The 19,395-nt window shown below is 57.6% G+C and overlaps 1 protein-coding gene across 2 annotated transcripts; it reads left to right on the top strand.

Annotated features, from left to right (window-relative positions):
- The first annotated feature begins 8,219 nt into the window (after positions 1-8,219).
- On the top strand, positions 8,220-18,595 carry SLC4A11 (solute carrier family 4 member 11). Of its 2 annotated transcripts, XM_068565926.1 has the most exons (20): positions 8,220-8,283; positions 9,835-9,879; positions 12,179-12,331; positions 12,468-12,514; positions 12,797-13,028; positions 13,110-13,191; positions 13,431-13,554; positions 14,966-15,181; positions 15,258-15,351; positions 15,451-15,576; positions 15,656-15,769; positions 15,860-15,992; positions 16,259-16,332; positions 16,770-17,034; positions 17,111-17,217; positions 17,310-17,478; positions 17,569-17,742; positions 17,953-18,148; positions 18,234-18,403; positions 18,532-18,595. In XM_068565926.1, the coding sequence occupies exons 1-20, from the start codon at positions 8,241-8,243 to the stop codon at positions 18,593-18,595; spliced, it is 2,628 nt and encodes an 875-aa protein (XP_068422027.1). In that variant the 5' UTR covers positions 8,220-8,240. The 2 variants fall into 2 exon arrangements, with proteins under 2 accessions (XP_068422027.1, XP_068422028.1); XM_068565927.1 differs by lacking the exon at positions 15,656-15,769.
- Positions 18,596-19,395: the final 800 nt, after the last annotated feature.

Raw genomic sequence — 19,395 nt, 5'->3', positions numbered from 1 at the left:
CTGAACAAGCAGGGCCTCCAGTAGTTGCCTGTTGTTGTATTCCCGAAGTGTCCCTGGGGGTTCAGGAGGTGGCCTTCCCCCTGGGACTGGGGACCTCCCCGCAGTTTTTCCCCCGGGACGCCTGTTTGCTGGGGCTGCCTCAGGAGGGATCCTCGGGAGTTCCACTCCCCTCCCCAGACCCCTGAGCGGCCATGGAGAATACAGTTCATATGAGGAGACCACCGTGGCTTGCAGTGGGCACTCTCTGGGAGTCCCAGATCCCAAGGAGGGGCTCGAGGAAGCTGGCTGTGGGCGCGGGGGTCTCCCGGGGCCCCAGAGATAAGCTCTCCCACCCTCACCCAGAGAAGCCGCATCCGCAGCCCCGGCGCTTGGCCTGCGGGGCACCCCGCCTGCGCCAGGCTGCCATAGGAACCACTGCTTCACAGGCTGGTAGCTTGGTTTAATCCCGGCCAAAGCTCCGTCAGGTGGCCACTCGGTCCCGCTTTACAATCGGGGGATGAGCAAGGCGCGAAGGGACAGTAGTTGGCCCGGGTGGCAGAGTCACTGCCCTCGCCGGGTTAGATCCGAGCACCCCTCCTGGCGCTCCCTAGGCCGGCGGGCCTTGGAACCACACGGTCTAAGGGAGAGGTCGGCCGGAATCCCCGGAGCTCTCAAGGACCCACCCCGTGCAGGGGCTTCTGTCGTTTCGGAAAAAGGGCCAACTGAGGAGGGGCACCGCTGGCGTCCACAGAGACCCTGCTTCCTATCCCACCCTCAATGCAGGGGCCTCCGGACGAAGGAAGTGACCCACTGGGAAGATCTGGGAGCTGGCCCGAGGGGGAGGGTGCAGGCTCCACAGGCAGCCTCCCTTAAATGGTTGGGAAGGTGGTCTTGGGTTTGGAGGCTCTATGTGATCGCAAAACCGTGCGAGGAGCCGAGAGAATTGGGGGAGGGGTCTTGGCCTCAGTACTATACACCCTCCTCAGCACCGGCTTACCCAGAGCCTCCCAACACGCCCCCTCCCTCCCCGCTACGCGCCCCCCCCCCCACCCAGACACACCACCACACGCGCCATCCTACAGGGCTTGAACCTTGAAGGAGCTCCTGTGCTTGCACTTCCCAGAAACCGCCAGGGTTTGGGGATTACCCCCAAAGAATTGTCAGAGGGAAGGGGGAGACAGTAAATGGCAAAGAGCTCCAGAACTGGATGATCTTTGAGTGACAGGAGGACTTGGAGGCCAAGAAGTCCGGGGATGGGGAAAGGGGTCCTCCCCACCAGTGGCCCACAGTAGGGGCCAGGGACTACTGAACTGAACCCTGAGGGCATGCTTGACCAAGACAGAGTCCCAGAATCAAGGAATCCTGGTGGGATAGACATGTGGAAAGTGATTTGAAGCAGAAGGTGGAGCTGCTGAAAGTCACAAGGCTCTCTGAGGAGCACAGAGAAATGCTGATGTATTAATTTCTATCATATAATATAGGGAACAGTCATGCCCGAAGAAAATCTGACCACGGCCCTACTGCCAGCTCATGACGGAAAGGGAATGGCTTAGTTGCTCTAAGAGGAGTCCAGGGTGGTGCCAGCGTCAAGTTCAGCTGGTCTCAGATGTCATCAGAGCCCCCTCTCTATCCTTAATGGCTTCACTCTCCCCTGGTAGTAAGTTTCCTCTGTGCCACCCAACAGCCCCAACACCCCAAAGGCAAGACCCGACCTCTCTCTCCAAAGGCAGGCCCAAAATCTGGGGTCACACTCTCATCCCTGAATCAGTCACAATGGTCAGGAGTATTCTGATTGGCCTGGCCAGGGGTCACTGCACACATATGAGGGCGTTTCAACATCATTTGGGAGCTGGGTTCCCAAAGAGGGGTTTGCTCCCCTGGATCAGCATTGCACATCCACCTGAAGGCCATTTCTGAGCTTTTCTGTTAAAGTCAGATACCTATCTGATTTAATTTTTTTTGCTTTCTGCTAGTCTTTTCTAGTACAAGTGATAGCAAACATAGTTGTTCTGTTGTGGTGGTGGTGATGGTAGTAGTGACTTTTAAACAAGGGAAGAAAATTTTTAACTTGAAAATGTTCTATTCGCGAAGATAATTGCCCCCCTGAAGATGGAGAAAAGGCTCCCTACTGCCTCTGTATACCCAGGGACACCAGTGTTCCATGGGAGCCTGTTTGATACTTTTTTTTCCTAAATAAAAGAAGGATCAGGAGTTCCCTGGTGGTCTAATGGTTAGGATTCTGCACTTCCACTGCTGTGGCCCGGGTTCAATCCCTGGTCAGGGAAATGACCCAACCAAAAGAAAAAAAAGATCATGTAGACTGTAATGCTACTCCACATTGGTGGGGGTGAGAACTGGACCAACTAGAGAGTGATTCTGAAGGAGCAATTGACAAGACGAAATGACTAATTAGACAAGAGCCAAAGGGATGACCTCAAGGTAGAAGTGGAAAAAGCCAAAGTGGAAAAAAACCCAACATTTTGAAACAATTCCAAAATTCTTTTGTTTCATTCTCCAGAAATTTGAAGAAAAATAAATTTATCCACAAATTATTCCTGTTTTGCCCAGGCCTCAGCATTGCTAAATTGACTAGCCAAAATAATTTGGTTAAAAAACTTGCATCAGGGTCAACAAATTTTATGTCAAACTAATAAATGATTTTAAATCAGTAAAAAAAAAAAAAAAAAAAAAAGCTAACCAAATAAAGTGTGACTATATTTCCATTTTATCCTACCATTACTACTGTTTTTCCCATACCAATAAACAAGTTTAATTTTTTTCCTTCATAGCTTCAAAATTTTAAGAAACTTTACATCTTTACTCTGAAATTTCATGCCTGGGTGAATGTACAAATAATAGCAAAATAAGGACAACAGGAAGACGAAAGATGGTTTGATAACCAAAAATTCATGGAATTTTCTAACTAAAATAACTATTTCTAGATAACTAATAAGAACCTACTGTATAACACAGAGAACTCTACTCAATACTCTGTAATGACCTATATGGGAATAGAATTTTTAAAAGTGGGTATATATATATATATGTAAAACCGATTCACTTTGCTACACAGCAGAAACTAACACAACATTGTAAGTCAACTATACTCCAATAAAAATTTTAAAAAAAAAGACTCAATTTCAACCTCTTTGTTTTATAGATAAAAAGGATCAGAGACCCAAAGAGGCTGAACGTCTTGCCCGAGGGTGTTGCCCTATATGCCTTCTCCACTAACTTTTCCTTTCTGTGCATCCAGCTTCCTTGGAGGAGCTGGGAGGAGCTGGTGGTCATTTGAAAGACAGCTGAAGTGGGGCGGCAGGCAGTGTCAGCCCTGAATGGTGAGCTCGAAGCAGAACCTTGGGCAGCTCCTTGACACAGGGGACCAGTGAGAATGAGAGCCATGGATAAGGAGGATGTGGGGTACACATAAAGGCTAAGGAGGGCAGTGATGGGCAGGAGGGTGATAGGCCACCTGGACTTACCACTTGGAAGGACTCAGGTGGCCTTTGATGGGGTTCAGATGAAGTGGGGCCTGGGGGTAGATGAGGGAGGGGAAGTTTGGGGCCAGCTCTGCTGGTAATGCAGATTCCTGGCCCCTCATAGGGATACCCTGGAGCAGGATGAGTGAAAGTAGGTCAGTGTTTAGTGGTGTCTGTCTGCCAGGGGTTTCTTGGCTGAGAAGCTGGGCTGTGGAACTGGAACCCAGGTCAGAAGGCATGAGAGCAGTGGGGCAGCTCTGGAACCTTCCTGCTCAACAGCCTGCTGTCTAGCACTAGATTCTGACTCTGAGTATGGGGGGCACAGAGGGATATTGTCCTGAGGGGAGCAGGTCCTTCTGGCCTTCCACAGGGCTCCTTGCCTTCCTGGCTGCCCTTATAGGAACCTGGATCCTCCTCTCAGTAGGGGTAGATGGCAACTGGGAGAAGGCTTCATGCTGTGATATTTGAGCACCAAAAGGTCTTCCTCTCACCTACCCAGGGCGCCTGGAGGAGTCCCCCAGGAAAGAGGGGAGGCCAGTGGAGGCCCTGTTCCCTCCCTCAGCCCCCTCCAGCACCACTGGAGGGATAGTGTGGGAATATCATCTCTCCTCCCAGGAACAGCAAGGGGGCGGTACAGCCGCAGCTGGAGAAGGGCTGTTAAGGGGCTGGGAATGCTGGTCAAGGCTGCCTGCCCTGGGCAGCAAGGAGCCCCAAGAGGCTTGTGACTCCAGGGAAAGCCTAAGGCTGCAAGGTGTGGAAAGCCATGCTTGCCAAGGGTCCAAGGAAGGTGAGGGCAGTAGGAGAGGGCAGATTGGAAGTAGAAATACAAGGACTTGGACATCTGAAGAGTCCAGGTGACAGGAAGTAGGCAGACGGAGTCAGGAGTATCTGGCTGGAAAACCTGAGTGGGAGTGGAGGATGGTGGCTGAAGAGGTCATCTGGGGGGCTTCACGGCTTGAAAGCCTCCAGGAACTGTACATGGAGGTGTTGGTCATGCGTTCAATATGTCATGGATTTATTGAGCACCTACTACACCGGTGCTGCGCTGGTGAAAGACACCATAGCCTTGCTCTCAGGGAGATCCCAGTCTAGCCTGGGAGACAGCCCAGGCAGTAAAGTAAGAAGGCTGTGCTGCAGAGTTAGGGGCCATGAGGATCTGTGATGGAAGAAAACAGGAACCTACTTTAGATGGTGTGACCAGGGAAGGCCTCTCTGAGAGCTGAAGGATGCACTGAGCCACAATAAGAGCTGTGGACACACCTTCCAGGCACTCAGACTCTCCAGGCCTGGAGGCAGGTGGGGGCCGGTTGTGTTGAAGGAACTGTTAGCAGCCACATGGCTGGAACAGTGCTCCCCTGGGAGCAGGAGGTCTGGGATGAGATGGGAAATAGTCAGGTGCCAGGTTGTACAGCACCCCCTACCCCACACCCCTACTCCCCTAGGCCATAGCAGGGAGTTTGCTTTTATTTATTTTTTTCCTAAATGCCATGAGAAGCCATTGGAGGTGGAGAATGGATGGTGGGTGGGGGCAAGTCAGAGGGCCAGATGATGGACCAGGCTGGGGATGCAAGTGGGCAGAACTGAGCTCTATTTTGAGGGTAAACCCAACAAAACTTACTCATGGATCAGAGGTGAATGAGTCAGGGGGACTCCCAGGTCCAGAGCAGCCAGGTGGATGGTGGCGGATAGTGGACTCGGGAGCTCTATTTTGCCTGAATATCATCTGAATTCCCTATTAGCCATCCAGGTAAGGGGGAGGGGGTAAGTAGGCTATGTCATGTTGAAGTCAGGAGCTCAATGACAGGTGTCATGAAATCTGGTGGCCAGCTGTGGCTGGTAGAGAGCCATGGATCCAGGGAAAGATCCAGGGCAGGCCAACACTCCTAGGTCCGAGGAGGTGAGAGAGAGAGAAGGAAATGTTGCAAGAAAAAAGGAGGGGTACTTCCCTGGCGGTCCAGTGGGTAAGACCCCGCTCTCCTAACGCAGGGGGACTGGGTTCGATCCCTGGTCGGGGAACTAGATCCCTCATGCATGCTGCAACAAAGACCTGGTGCAGCCAAAATAAATAAATATTTTTTTAAAAAAGGAGGGATTGGTGGTGTTGGGTGCTGCTAGGGGGTGGGGGAGGGGCTGGCAGAAAGCTGAGGCAGGATGATCTTGAGAGCAGTTTCAGTGGAGTAGTGGGGACAAAAGATCGGTATGCATCGGTGGAAGAGAGGTAGGAGGGGCATGGATACAGAGAACTAGAGACAACTCTTTGGAGAAATTTGCTCTGAAGTGCAGCTGAGGAAATGGGTGGTACCTGGAGGGGGGAGTTCAAGGGAGTATTTTGGTTTTTGTTTTTTAATGAGATACTATAGAGTTACTTCTCCAGGTTCTAAAATCTATAGGCATAGTGGCTAAAGGAGAAAACTCAGTTGAAAGTACTTCGGAAAGCCATTAAGCGCCTTGTGGAACCCAGAATTCAAGATTGTGTCCACAGCCCAGTAAAGTCTGAGACTTCAAGTATGGGAATGAGAGGGAATGTGTGTGTTTATGTCCAGGTCCCTAAACCCCCTGTGTAAGGACCCACTGGGGCATGGAGGGTGGGGGGGTAGGATGGGGAGTGTGGGGGGAGGGAGACCTGGAGCACCTGTATTTGCCCTCAGCCTCTGGTCCACAGAGGGCAGGTGGTGGGTGGGAGGACTAAAGGAAACAGCTTCTCACTTTGCAGCAGGGGTGTGGGGGTCAGGGGCTCTCTCCAGGACAACCAGGGGAATAGAAACCACAGGGGCAGAGCGCAGGAGGCTATAGTGGGGAAGGGGTCAGAAGGGGTTGGTGTCAGTTTCTGTGAGAGTCAGGTCCATAGACCACTGCGGGAGATCTTGACTGTGGGCTCCTCTTTCCTCAGTGAGCTCAGTGGTGAGGGCCTCAGATGAGGGAGGAGGCTGCAGTAAGGGGATGAGAGGTGTCCCCTCCATTCCACGGTGGCTTCCAGGAACAGCTGGGTTGGAATGTCCAGGTGTTTGGGAGCTGCTGATGACATGGGGAGGCAGATGTAGCAGCCTAGGCATTCTGAGATGAGAGGGGCTGAGGGCAAAACGGGTGTCTTTTCAGGGGTCCAGCCCCTGCACCTCCCACATGGAACTTTGCTTCCTGGGCAATCAGCCTGCCTGTCTTCAGCTCCCCTTCAAATCTCCATCCCCCACCCCGCTGTCTGGGGGAGTCTGTGCCATGGGCTGCAGGTCTACCTAAACGGTGACCTAGAGACAGTCCCTAGGCTGAGTGGAGGGGATACCCCTGAATGGAGGAGACCCCGTGTCTCCACCCAAGCTCTGCTCACCACAACCAGAGAAGCATGTGGCCAGCCCCGAGTCAGTCGTGGTCAGAGTTCCACAGGTCTGTTCTGCAGCATCTTCTGCAGCAGTAGGGAGCAGGGTTCTCAGAGCCATCCTGACCCCCAGGCCTTCATCTGCCAAGGAGGGCACCGCATGGAGCTTTGCTCCTAATGCTCTCTTATCTCGCTGGGAGGGGAAACCAGGTCAGCCTCACCGGATCTATGCATGGGGCTGCCCCAACGCACCAGGAACCCTTGGGGGCCACAGGGAAGCCCCCCCCCCACCCCGTAGAGGTGGGCTCACCCTGGGCTTGCTTCGCTTGCCCTCTTCCATGCCTGGGGGACAGAGGCGGAGAACTTTCCAACAGGAGGTCAGATGGGGGGATTGCTGCTATTCCTCGGGCTGGTGGCCAGTGTGGAGGGGATGGGGGGTTAACACTTTGTTATGGGGAGAGTTCCTGGGTCAATCCGGGGCCTGAGGGCTGTGTGATCATTTGCTGAGAAGCCACCAAGGGTCAGACCAGGGGTTCATCGCATGGGCTGGATTTGCCTGGCCGCGCGCACCACCGCCTCCCTACACAAGAGAGCTCGCGCCCCACCCCGCACCCCTCTCCCCGAACACATACTCTGCTTGCAGAGGACCAGGCGCCGGAGAAGGCGCGTCCCCGGGCTGGGCTCCCTCGTGTCCGGGAAGGAAAACCGGGCGGCGGGGCCATCTTGAGAAGGAAAAAAGCCGTAAGCCAAGACCTTGACCGAAGAGAAGGCCGAGGGCGCAACGAGGCCGGGAGAGAAACCTCGAGGCGCGCTGCCAGTAAACCCGACGCCGCCGAGCCGGGAGGGCAGCGGGCTCCGCGGGGCAGGGCGTAGCCCAGAGAACGCGCGCCGGCCCGTGTAGTTAGTCGGGGCGCGCTTCCTGGAGGAGGACTAGGAGGATTTACCGCTCGAGCAGCCGGGATGAATGGAGGGGGCGGGGCCCACGAGGGCTGGGCCCAGCGGAGGCCCCCTGCCGAGAGGAGGAGGTGGGGGCCCGGCCAAGAGCTTAAAGCCGACGGCAGGGAGGCCCTACCCAGACCCGCCTCACTGCCTCAACTCTGAGGGTCTCCGAGCTCACCGAGCTTCTTCCCGGAAACTTCGCAGCCCCGCTCAGCCCCTAACGCTCAGCGCGCGGGCCCGAAGAAGCCCGGTCTACGCGTTCTGGCTAAGTCGCCGCGGGCTCCCGGCAGTAGCCCGCCCGGGCTGAACAGGAGCGCGGGTGAGGGCGCGGGGCGGGCGGACGGGACCCCGCCCGGGCCGCGCTGGGGAGGACCGTCGGCGCGGCATTAGGACCCAGGCGCGGCGCAGGCTTGTGTCACCGGCTCCAGCCGCCGGCCCGCCTTGGACGCCGAGGTTGGGGTCCCGCGGCACCTGGTGAGGAGCCAGGGCGTGCGCGCTGGTGTGCAGCCGTCCCGCGGCTGATCGCTGGGGCCATGGCCGCGGCCACCAGGCGCGTGTTCCATCTCCAGCCATGCGGTGGGTGCCTGCGGCTGGAAGGCCGTCCGGTCTCCGTCGCAGAGGCGTGCTAAGCTGGGACGCGGAGCCGTCGAGGCGCTGGGGGGAATGCGGACGCCGCCGGCCTGCACCGGCCCCCGGCGTGGTGGGCGAGAGGGTCGTGGGGGCTTCCCAACCGGGACGGGGGTGCCCGGGGTGAGTTCAGCCGCGAGGGAGTGGGAGCCCGGGTGGATACGCGGGTGGCTGGGGGAAGCCCAGGACGACTTCGTGGGCACTGCGCGCTTGACTTAACGCCGTTTTGAAACTCTTAACAGTTTTTGAACCTACGAGGTAGCTGGTGGAGGGGTGGGGGGCTTGCAAATGGCGGGGCGGAGTTGCGGGGTCCCTAGCACCTCGAGCGCCAGGGTCTTAGCGGCCGGGCGTGCAGCCACCTCGGAAAGCCTCATTTTACGTTCTACCCGACACCTTCTCGCCCTTGGCGCTGCGCGGCAGCCTGCCCACTCTTAGGGATCCTTGGGCCTCTGACGGTCCCCTGCGCGGCCGCAGCAGTCTCTCCGTCGCCGCTCTGACACCTGAGGGCCAGCCCGGGGTTTGTACGACCATCTGTTTACGTGCACTTGAACCGCCCCGCATGGGAGTAGCATCTCCACCCTTCCATACCCTCGTCATCCTCGTCCTTTGTCCATCCCTGCAGCCTCCGGCGCTAGCTTTACTGACTCCGCCCCTCCCTTCTGGATGCCGCCCGGGCTCCCGCCCCGGGAGTCCGTCCGCATCCTGCCCCCCGACCCCCAGGGTCTCCGAGTCTGGAGGCGCTTTCCTCTCGTGCACGTGGCCCTTCCTGTCGCTTCCTTCCTCGCACAGCGAGGCACAAACAGCCCGGACCATCCATCCTGGGCCCGGCGCTGAGAGCGCGGACAGCTCTCTTCCTCCCCCCCCCCCACCCACCCCCCACCCCGCGGCATCTCCCAAGAGGACCAACGGCTCCGCCTCCCAGGAGAAAGTGGGTGGTGCTGAGGGCAGGAGGCCGTTGCCGGGTCGCCCCCGTGTGACCCCTGGCGCGTGAGGTTGGGGGCAACTGCACGTGTGATGGGTGTTGATGGCACCAGGGACCGACGTGAGAGTGAGAGCCGAAATGTGCTGGCAGAGCCCCAGCCCAGTTACTGGGCTTGGCAGCGAAGGCTTGAGAGAGGGAGGCCGGCTTCCACAGGGAAGGTGGCCAGACAGGTCTCCTCCTTCCAGACTCCTGCAACCAGCGAATCCTTCCTTCCTTCCCTGGGTATTGTTAATTACTCCTGGAGAAAACATGCTGAGAACATCTCCCCGTCTGCCTCGGTCCTTTCCCACCTGGGCAGCCCCTAGCAGATGGGCTGAAGAATAACAGGCCTGGCTTACTCTGGCTCCTCAAGGAGCCCCTGTCTTGTACTGTCCCCTGCTCCTTTTTCTCCCAGGGTCTCTCGGAAGGGTAAGAAAGACTCAGCAGGGTTGGTGTGTGGGGTGGGCAGCAGATGTGCCCTGGAGACTGTCCGGGGCTGGTGCATGGAGCTGGTGACAATTCTTTGGCTTGCCTTGCAGAAAACTCTTCTATCATGTCGCAGAATGGATACTTTGAGGATGCAGGTGAGTACATTTCAGGTATGGGTGTGTGTATATAGAGAGCTCCTTGGTCAAAAGTCTCTAGGGGACCTAGTCCATCCACCTGGGTACTCATGATCCTCTGCTGGGGCTGGGATGCCTTTGGATTCTACCCTCCAGAAGGTTGTGATGTGGTCAGAGGGGCAGCTGACACTGCCCTGGACTCTGGCAGATCTCTGGTGGTCCTGTGGTCCTGGGAGGGCAGGCTGCTCCCATCCTGCACTATGTGGACCATCTGATAGCCCATGGTTTTGCTGTTACAATGCTCTGGTTGTCTGGCCAGCTTTTAGGCTAAGTGTTGTGTGTGCCCACATTCCTCAGACCCCGCCGAGCCCTGTGAGGGAGGGGCTGCCATTGTCCCTCTAAAGCATTGTAACCTCTCTGCACCTCAGCTTTCCCTGCTTGCACCAGCCTGGCTCTCTCCCTCCCCACATCTCTGGGCTGGCTCTCCTGAGCCCGGATTCGGGAGCTGGCCTCAGAAGGGTGTTTAGTGGGACAGTGCTTGGACACAGTGGTGATGTGCTCCTACCCAGGGTCCCCAGAGCATGGTGACTGCATGTGCCAGGCTGCTGGTGGGCAGGTTAGGTATGTGATTGGGCTATAGGGTGGAGATAGGGCACGCATGGCATCCCAGGAGCCTTGCAGGGAGCTGGTAGTGTCTGCTGGGTAGGTCCTAGATAGAGCCCAGGATAGGGGAGAAGAGGGACAGTGTGAGAGGCATGCCGGGGAATAGTGGGTGCTGGTGGGGGTGACAGAAGGGAGGTTGGGACAGGTTGGGGCTGGGGAACCAAGCATTCTAAGCAAAGCAGGTCTAGAATTGGGGAGGAAGGTGTTTTTCATGGACATGAGCTCCATGACAAATGGGGGAATGACATCTTTTGACTTAATAGTTCTTCTCTGGGCTCTGGGTGCAGTGCAGACCTGGAGTTAGGGGTCACCAGTCCATGAGGGCCTTGACAGAGGAGGCCTAGTGCCTCCTACCCAGAAAGGGCCCAGGCTGAGCACAGCACATTGGGGGAGCAGGGCCTGGGATGTGCAGAGGAAACCAGTGGGAGGGAGTGGAAGTGAGTCAGGGTGAGTCACTGCCTGGCAGGTGGAGGCATGCTGCTGACCCGTCCCTGTTCCTGCACAGGTGTTTTTCAGGCATTAGTGGGGGTCTCAGCTACAAGGGCTCCTGGGTGCATCACAAGTGGTGGACCACAGTGGACCCACAGGACAGTGAGGAAGAAGTGTCAGCTGGGCCAAGAGTAAGGCAAGGAGGGCCCTAGGTGGACTTGCCAGAGGAGGAAGGGTCTGTCAAGCCTTGAAGAAGGCCCTCCAGGGAGGGAAGCCCTCAGCTTGGAGGACAGGAGCTGGCATGCCTGGGGTGCTGGCCGCCTGGCCTGAGGAGTGAGAGATTGAGATGGGCGGCGTGGGACTGGGCCTGAGGGGCCAGGGGAAGCAGGGCTGGCTCAGGCTGTCATCCCAGAGGCTGTGGGGAGCCCCAGCAGGACTCAGGGCAGATTGGAACTTTTGCATGTCATCAGGAAGGCTTCCTATAGGAGGGGGCCTGTGTTGGGGGGCAGTTGCAGGAACTGAGAGGCAGACCAAAAGAAAGGGGCAGCAGGCTCTGTGCTCTGGAGTCCCAAGATGCCATAACATGCCCCTCACCCACCATGGGTGGAGGCCTGAGATGAGGCCTCCTCTGGGGTCCTGTCACCTCTGTCTCTGGCTCTGTTTGTCTGGCTCTCTTGCTTCCTGGGCCTTGTCTGATGTTGGACTAAGGTCTTTCAGCCTCGATGCTTTGCCCCACATGCCCTCCCTGTGCCAATGAGGTCCGGATACTGCAGGGCTCTGGCTTTCCTTGAGTCGCTTCTGGGGAGCCAGACAGGTCCAGGTCCCGCAACCTGGAGGTTCTGAGAAGGCAGGGGCCAGTCAGTCTTAACTACATCATTGTACCATGTGCCTGGCTCAGTGTCTGTGGAATGAACATGTTCTTTCTCTAGCTAAAGGATATGTGTGGCACAGAACAGTGCAGGGTTCCCGCTGCTGAAGAATGTTGGAGAAAACCGTTGGGTGGGGGGTGCCAGCTGGCTGCCATACTCAGGGGGCTGGGCTAGGACCAGATATTGGGCCTAGCTGAGGCTTACTTCCTAGCCTGCTAGAGGCCTCCCTTACCACTCACCGAGATTGCACCAAGTGGGACAGCCCAGGGACCCCTGCTCCTTTGGCTTGGAGCCCCTTTGTCCTGTGTGTAGCCAGGCCCTCTTGCGGGGGTCTCTCTTGGTGGTGGTTGGGGCTCCAGGCTACCTCAAGTGTGACGCGGATGATGCCTCTGAAACCCGTGAGGAGAGCCTGGGGGATGAGGCCTTCGACACGGTCAACTCCTCCATTGTGTCTGGCGAGAGCATCTGTTTCTTTGTCAACGTCAACCTCGAGGTGCAGCCCACCCAGTCCGGTATGGGGGCTGTAGCAGGGACGGGTCAGGGGAGGCACGCAGGGGACTGGGGACTGGGCAGATACGGCCCCGCTCCACCAAGAGACACCTGAAGGGCTGGGGCCACCCCCTGAGCCCTCCCGCTTTCCTCCAGCAGAGGGTGAATCGCCTGGCGGCTACGGGCTCCTACACACCTCCCGCAAGGTGAGTGGCCCATCGACCGGATGGGAGACATTTGGTCCTGGGCCACTAGCTGGGGGTGGAGGTGGTTGCTTCCCTGAGAGAGCTCACACTGCTGCTGGATCTCACACTAGCCCAGGGCCCAGCTGCTGGGGCCAGCCACGCTGGTCTTCTCTCCGGGAAGTGAGTGTCGGGTCCTGGTGGGCAGGGTCAGCCGGGGACCACCACAGAGGAAGGACCCAGACAGCGACAGGAGGTCTTTCTTATTTATGGGCCTGTGTGGTTCTGTGTGTGGGGTCCCCACAGTACCTGAAGTTAAAGAACTTCGAGGAAGAGATCCGAGCGCACCGGGACCTAGACGGCTTCTTGGCACGGGCCAGCATCATCCTGAACGAGACAGCCACCTCCCTGGATGACGTGCTACGGGCCATGCTGTGCCGCTTAGCCCAAGACTCCCACAACACCAAGCCCGACTGCAACTTGGACCCGCTCATGGCCATGCTTTTCACTGATGCCGGGGCCCCCACGGAGGGTAAAGGTAAGGGCTGTCCCTCTGCCTGGGTGGGAGGTCAGAGAGGTGGGGCCATCTGACCCTCCTGTTCCTCCACTCTGTCAGCAGTTCACCTACTGTCAGATACCATCCAAGGGGTCACTGCCACAGTAACGGGGGTGCAATACCAGCAGTCGTGGCTCTGCATCATGTGAGTTGCCAGGCCGCCACAACTGGCCTCCCCACGTCACCTTGGAGCCAGGCATCCAGTCCCTGTGGAGGCTGGTCTGCTCAGTTTGGGGGGAGAGAGAGTGAGGAATCCATCCCCTTTGGTCTTTTTTTTCCTCCCTAACAGAGGTCACTGGGGTCATAGTTGGGGGCTAGGGGAGGGGGGGCCCCAGCTCCCAAGGGTGGCAACTGTGTGCTATGTGCCCTCTCTGTCCCTGCCAGCTGTACCTCCAAGGCCCTGCTGAAGCGGCATGTGTGCATCAGCCGCCTGGTTCGCCCGCAGAACTGGGGGGAGAATTCCTGTGAGGTGCGGTTTGTCATCCTGGTGCTGGCCCCACCCAAGATGGTGAGGAGGGGTTTCGGGTGGCTGCTCTGTTTCCCAGGAAGGAGGGTTCCAGGTTACCCTGCCCTCTTCTTGGGGGCATCTCTCCCAGTGCTGGAGGCACCACAGTCCTGGCCTCTGAAGGCCACATTCTCACCCCCTCTGTTCATCTCCGCCCTACTGGGGTTTATTTGAAGCATACTTGCTAGGTCTTCATCAAGCCCTAATTTCCCCAGAAGTTGCCCAAAAAGTTGTATTTCTTTCCTGACTGAAAAGAGATACTTTTTAAGATTATTACTGTTCAAACATAGGGGCCTTTCTTTGGCCTGCCCAACCCTAACTCTTCTAGTTGGCTATGATTTGTTGACCAAAGATCCCTACTCCTTCCTGGGGCATTTACCCCCTGGCCAGGGGCATCTCACTTTTGTGGGGGCTGAGACTTATACAATTTGGGGAATCTTCTTTTATGGAAAAGGATTTTAAAATCATGAATAGAAAATGGCTAGGGCCCCTCCCCAGGCCTGGGAAGGGCCTTAATGCTTAAGATTCCATTGGCTTCTTGATGATTCTGCCCCTGCCTCTGGTGTAGACTCAGAGCTTCGGATGGCCCCTCCCCAGGCTTTCTCTAAGCAAAGGGGGTGCTAACGGGATTGTCCCTCCCAGGGCTTTCATAGACATGCTGTGAATCTCTCCAGATGTTACTGTGCTGGGGAGAGAGGAAGGGCATTTAGGGCAGTGGGCAGCTCATGGGTCAGAGGGAGTGACAGCTGACAAGGTGGCCAGAACAGCTGGAAGGAATAGAATCCCTAGGATTGAGTGGCTAGACTGGTGCCTTGAGACAGACCAGCCATCCTGACACCTGGCTCCTCCTCGGGGGAACAAGCCTGCTCTAAAGCTACCAGAAAGCACAGTGTGCACGGTGCAGCCCCGGGACTAGCTTTGGACAGCACGGAGTGGGTGGATGCTGCCCCCAGGGGACCTAGGTTGGGGAGGTGAGACAGGCTGCTGTGGTAGAGGTTGAACATTGAGTTCATGGACAGGGTTGAGCTTGGCCAGGCAAGAGGCAGAAGGCTGGATGGGCCTGGAACCCCTCTGCAAATCATAAACCAGCCGAACGTGCAAATGCCACCAGTGCAAAGTAGCTGGGTGAACATTTTTTTCCATCATCATGATTTCATTATCCACAATTACACAGATTTAATACCTGAGTTTATTAAAAAAAAAATACTAGGTTGATGGTACTTCTAGTGATCTGCTGACCTGGTGGAAATCGTGGCAGGGTCCACTATGCTTGAACTTTGGGGGACTACACCCAGGTCATGGGGAGAGCACCTGCCACGTGTGTGGGAATGTCTGTCCGTGAGTGGCCAGGCCGGGGCTGGGCACCCTTCGCTCTACAGTGGCTACAGATGTGATTCTCTTGCCCCATCCCCAGAAAAGCACCAAGACTGCGACGGAGGTGGGACGCACGTTTGCCACCATGTTCTTAGACATCACCTTCCGCCAGAAGCTCCTGAAGACCCGCACGGAGGAGGAATTCAAGGAGGCCCTGGTACATCAGAGGCAGCTGCTCACCGTAATGAGCCACTGTCCGAGCATCAGCATGAAGGACTACAGCATGAGCTCCGTCTGCACCCACAGACCCCCGCAGGTGCAGGGCAGAGGTGGCCTGGGCGGGCAGCACGGGGCAGGGACACAGGGCTGATGGGCTCATGTCCTCTTCCCAGCCCCCACGGCACAAGGACTTTCTCCCCATGGGGAGGGGCATCCGGGAAGACATCGCCCGCAGATTCCCTGTGTACCCGCTGGACTTCACTGATGGTAAGTGGCCCGTGGCCCTCCTGGAGCTCAGCCTGTAGCTCAGGCCCCAGGCCTGTCCTGTGTCCCCAACACACCCTCCGCCCTGTCTCCCATTCCTAGGCATTATCGGGAAAAACAAAGCTGTGGGCAAATACATCACCACCACCCTGTTCCTCTACTTCGCCTGCCTCCTGCCCACGATCGCTTTTGGGTCCCTCAATGATGAGAACACGAACGGGGCCATTGGTGAGGGGTTGGAGCCTGGTGGGGCATGCCGGGTGGAGCCCAGGGCCACGGTTCCCCCCTGACCGGCCCGCTTCCTCAGATGTACAGAAGACCATAGCTGGGCAGAGCATCGGAGGCCTCTTGTACGCACTCTTCTCTGGGCAGCCGCTGGTGGTGCTGCTGACGACCGCACCCCTGGCCCTCTACATCCACGGTGCAGTGGGGGCGGCAGCGGGGAGATGCTTCCTGAGGTCCCTGGTCCCAGCCTGGCCCTGACTGCTCACTCCTGTCCCGCCGCCTGCAGTGATCCGTGGCATCTGTGATGACTACGATCTGGACTTCAGTACCTTCTATGCATGGACAGGCCTGTGGAACAGTTTCTTCCTCACGCTTTATGCCCTCTTCAACCTCAGCCTGGTCATGAGTCTCTTCAAGAGGTGACAGGGCCTTCCCTAAGCTGCTGGGACTCGCAAGCAGGAGGGAGACAAAGGCCAGGGGCCTGGGTCAGCCTCCATGCCAGCCTCTGAGGCCCTGTTAACCCTAGAGCAGATGGGGTGCCCCCACCATATCACTGCTCCAAGGGGAAAGCCTGGGACCCTGGTCCTCTTCATGGCAGGAGGTAGGGGGCCATGCTGAGGCTCGGGGAAGCCTCCCCCCTAGTAACAACTCACCCCATCTTATGAGGCATATCCCCTGCTGGCAGGTCAACGGAGGAGATCATTGCTTTGTTCATTTCCATCACATTCGTGCTGGATGCTGTCAAGGGCATGGTCAAAAGTGAGTGTATTGCTGGCGGCCACCTGCTGCAGGGGAAGCTGGGTTGAGATGGGGGGCTATGGACTGTGCCCAGAGCAGCCAAGAAGCATGCAAGTGCTAAGGTTGCTTCCATGGCCCAGGGTGCTCTGGGAGCCATGACTGGCCAAGAGCAGCAGGCCCACATGCTAGAGGGTGACAGAGCTGCCCTAGGCAGGATCAGAGGCACTGGGCCAAGCAGGATTTGCTGTCAGAAGTGGACAAGGGCAGGCTGTGGGGTGGTGGGTAGACAGGCAGGTCAAGGGGTCCTGGCTGACAGAAGGCCAGCTCTCTCCCCTCCTCCCCCCAGAATCCCTTCCTCCCCTCGGGGCTCCTTCACCCCCACATCCAGGAGGAAGCTGCTGGGCCCCAGGCTCCCAGAGCCCAGATGGCTGAGGAGTCCTGTTGGCCTGTATCCATAGTCTTCCAGAAGTACTACTGTGGCCACAACCCCGGGAACTACTACGAAGATAGGTCTTCCCCGGTGAGCCTGCTGGGCCTCAGCCCCAGCCTCAACAGCAGCCTCCACGCTGCCCTCAACACCAGCCTCCTGGCCGGCCCACCAGAGCTGCCTTCAGTGGGCAGCCAGGGCCCCGAGCCCCTGGCCCGGGACACGGCTGTGCTCAGCCTCCTCATCATGCTGGGGACACTCTGGCTGAGCTACACCCTCTACCAGTTCAAGAAGAGGTGAGGGGTGCCCCCTCAGGGTGAGGGGAAGGGAGCACAAGCCGCAGGCCACGCTGACACCCACCTGCCTCCCTAGCCCCTACCTGCACCCCTACATGCGTGAGATCCTGTCAGACTGTGCCTTGCCCATCTCAGTGCTTACCTTCTCCCTCATCTCTTCCTACGGCTTCCAGGAGATTAAGAGTGAGTTGGGACTAGGCGTGGGGTGGGGTGGGGTGGGGTGGGTCGCTCTGTGGGGGAGGAAGGCTTGAGCAGAGGCCTGTACCTGGCTGCAGTGGGCAAGTTCCGCTACAACCCAAGCAAGAGCCTGTTCGAGATGGCCGAGATGCACTCGCTATCCCTGGTGGCCGTCAGCGGCGCCATGGGCCTCGGCTTCCTCCTCTCCATGCTCTTCTTCATCGAGCAGAACCTGGTGGCTGCCTTGGCTAATGCCCCGGAGAACAGGTTCGCAGGGCTGGGGAGGGAGGGGTAAGCATGTGTCCAGCCCTCCAGGGGCCACGGGGCTTTGTCCACATGTGACCCTGCCTGCTGCAGGCTGGTAAAGGGCACTGCCTACCACTGGGACCTCCTGCTCGTCGCCATCATCAACACCGGGCTGTCTCTGTTTGGGCTGCCCTGGATCCACGCTGCCTACCCCCACTCCCCGCTGCACGTGCGGGCACTAGCTTTGGTGGAGGAGCGTGTGGAGAATGGGCACATTTATGAGACGTGAGTGTGAAAGTGGCCCCTTGAGACGTGAGACCAGTCACGTGGACCCTGAGGTGGGGGGTAGCCCTGGGCCACATATGACCTAAGGAAGGATATGGCTCGTGGGATAAGGGCCCAGAAGTAACAGAGCCCAGGAAGCACATGTGACCTGGGATGGACACGGCCCTGTGGACCAGGCCGGAGGTGACCCAGTGCACTGGAACCTCGCAGGATTGTGAGTGTGAAGGAGACGCGGTTGACCACCCTGGGTGCCAGCATCCTGGTGGGCTTCTCCCTCCTGCTGCTGCCCTTCCCGCTACAGTGGATCCCCAAGCCTGTGCTCTACGGCCTCTTTCTCTACATCGCGCTCACCTCCATCGACGGCAACCAGCTGTTTGCACGCATGGTCCTGCTGCTCAAGGACCAAGTGAGTGTCTGGCCCTGAGAGTGAGGGGTGGGGGTGGGGGAATCTGGCTGCAGACCTGCCCACACCTGGCCCCTGCCACCCACAGACCTCGTACCCACCCACCCACTACATCCGGAGGGTGCCCCAGAGGAAGATCCACTACTTCACAGGCCTGCAGGTCCTGCAGCTGCTGCTGCTCTGTGCCTTTGGCATGAGCACCCTGCCCTACATGAAGATGATCTTTCCCCTCATCATGATCGCCATGATCCCCATCCGGTACGGGAGGGTGGACAGCAGGCAGGAGGGACTCGGCTGGGTGGGAGACGGTGGGCTGGAGTGGCTACCCTCAGCCTGTTCCTCCCTGACCCAGTGCTTATCTTCCTGCCTGTTCCCCCTCCCCTCAGCTACAACCTGCTGCCCCAAATCATTGAAGCCAAGTACCTGGACGCCATGGACGCTGAGCACTGAGGTCCTGGCTACCAGGCCCTGGCCACACCCCATCCGCCCATCCCTCTGGGTCTTCCCAGGCTGGCTCTGTGGCTGTGTGTGGGTATCTTGGGGTGCTGCTCTGTGCTGTACCCCCTCACAGCTGTCCCAACTGGCCTAGGGTGTCTGGGCATCGAGGGGGCTCCAAGGTGTGTGTCTGCTCCTCTTCCCATTAGCCTTTTGCTTTGGGTCCGGAACTCTGCTCAGGGCAGCTTCTGCCCAGGGTGGGACTAAGCAGGACGGATTTTCTTTTGATAAAAGAGCCTGAAAGAGAAACCATTTCCTTGATTGTGTAAGGAACTTGCTGTATGCGCATTAGAGAATAAAGCTCCTGTTTCTATGCTTCTACATACCGCCTCCATCCATGCTGCCCTGCCCCAGCCACTGAAGGCCACCTGAGGGCCCTGAGGAGGGAGAAACCCTCCCAGGGGAAGTGGGATAAAAGGGACTGATTTGTTGAGTGCCGCCTAAGGGCTATTACTTGCAGCTCCACACAGAAGCTCAACAGGGAAACGTGGAAGATCCAGGAGGCCTTTGTTCTGCCATGTTGCCAGGAACCTGCAGGGAAAGTGGGCTTGGGGCCAGTGAAGAGCCCAGTGGCTGGTAGGGTGGGATGAGCACATTCACGGTGCTGCTTGCAGGATGGGTAAAGTTTAAAGGGGACAGAAAGTGTACTGTGCATCCAGGACAGAACTCTGAGGAAGCAGCTGAGGAGCAGACACAGAGGGGTGCCCTGCTCCAAGTGCCACGTGGCAAGTGATCCTTCTTTGGGGCCCCCACCC

Source organism: Eschrichtius robustus, chromosome 16 (genome assembly GCF_028021215.1).
Source record: "Eschrichtius robustus isolate mEscRob2 chromosome 16, mEscRob2.pri, whole genome shotgun sequence".
Lineage (NCBI taxonomy): Eukaryota > Metazoa > Chordata > Mammalia > Artiodactyla > Eschrichtiidae > Eschrichtius > Eschrichtius robustus.
Note: the sequence above shows the minus strand (reverse complement) of the source record. Positions and strands in the feature narration are given on the sequence as shown.

Excerpts from the sequence above, each read along its gene's own strand:
- SLC4A11 (XM_068565926.1), top strand. The coding sequence starts at position 8,241 with ATGGCCGCGGCCACCAGGCGCGTGTTCCATCTCCAGCCATGCG. Across the intron at positions 15,352-15,450 it reads CCCGCTGGACTTCACTGATG|GCATTATCGGGAAAAACAAA; the intron begins GTAAGTGGCCCG and ends TCCCATTCCTAG. Across the intron at positions 18,149-18,233 it reads TCCTGCTGCTCAAGGACCAA|ACCTCGTACCCACCCACCCA; the intron begins GTGAGTGTCTGG and ends TGCCACCCACAG.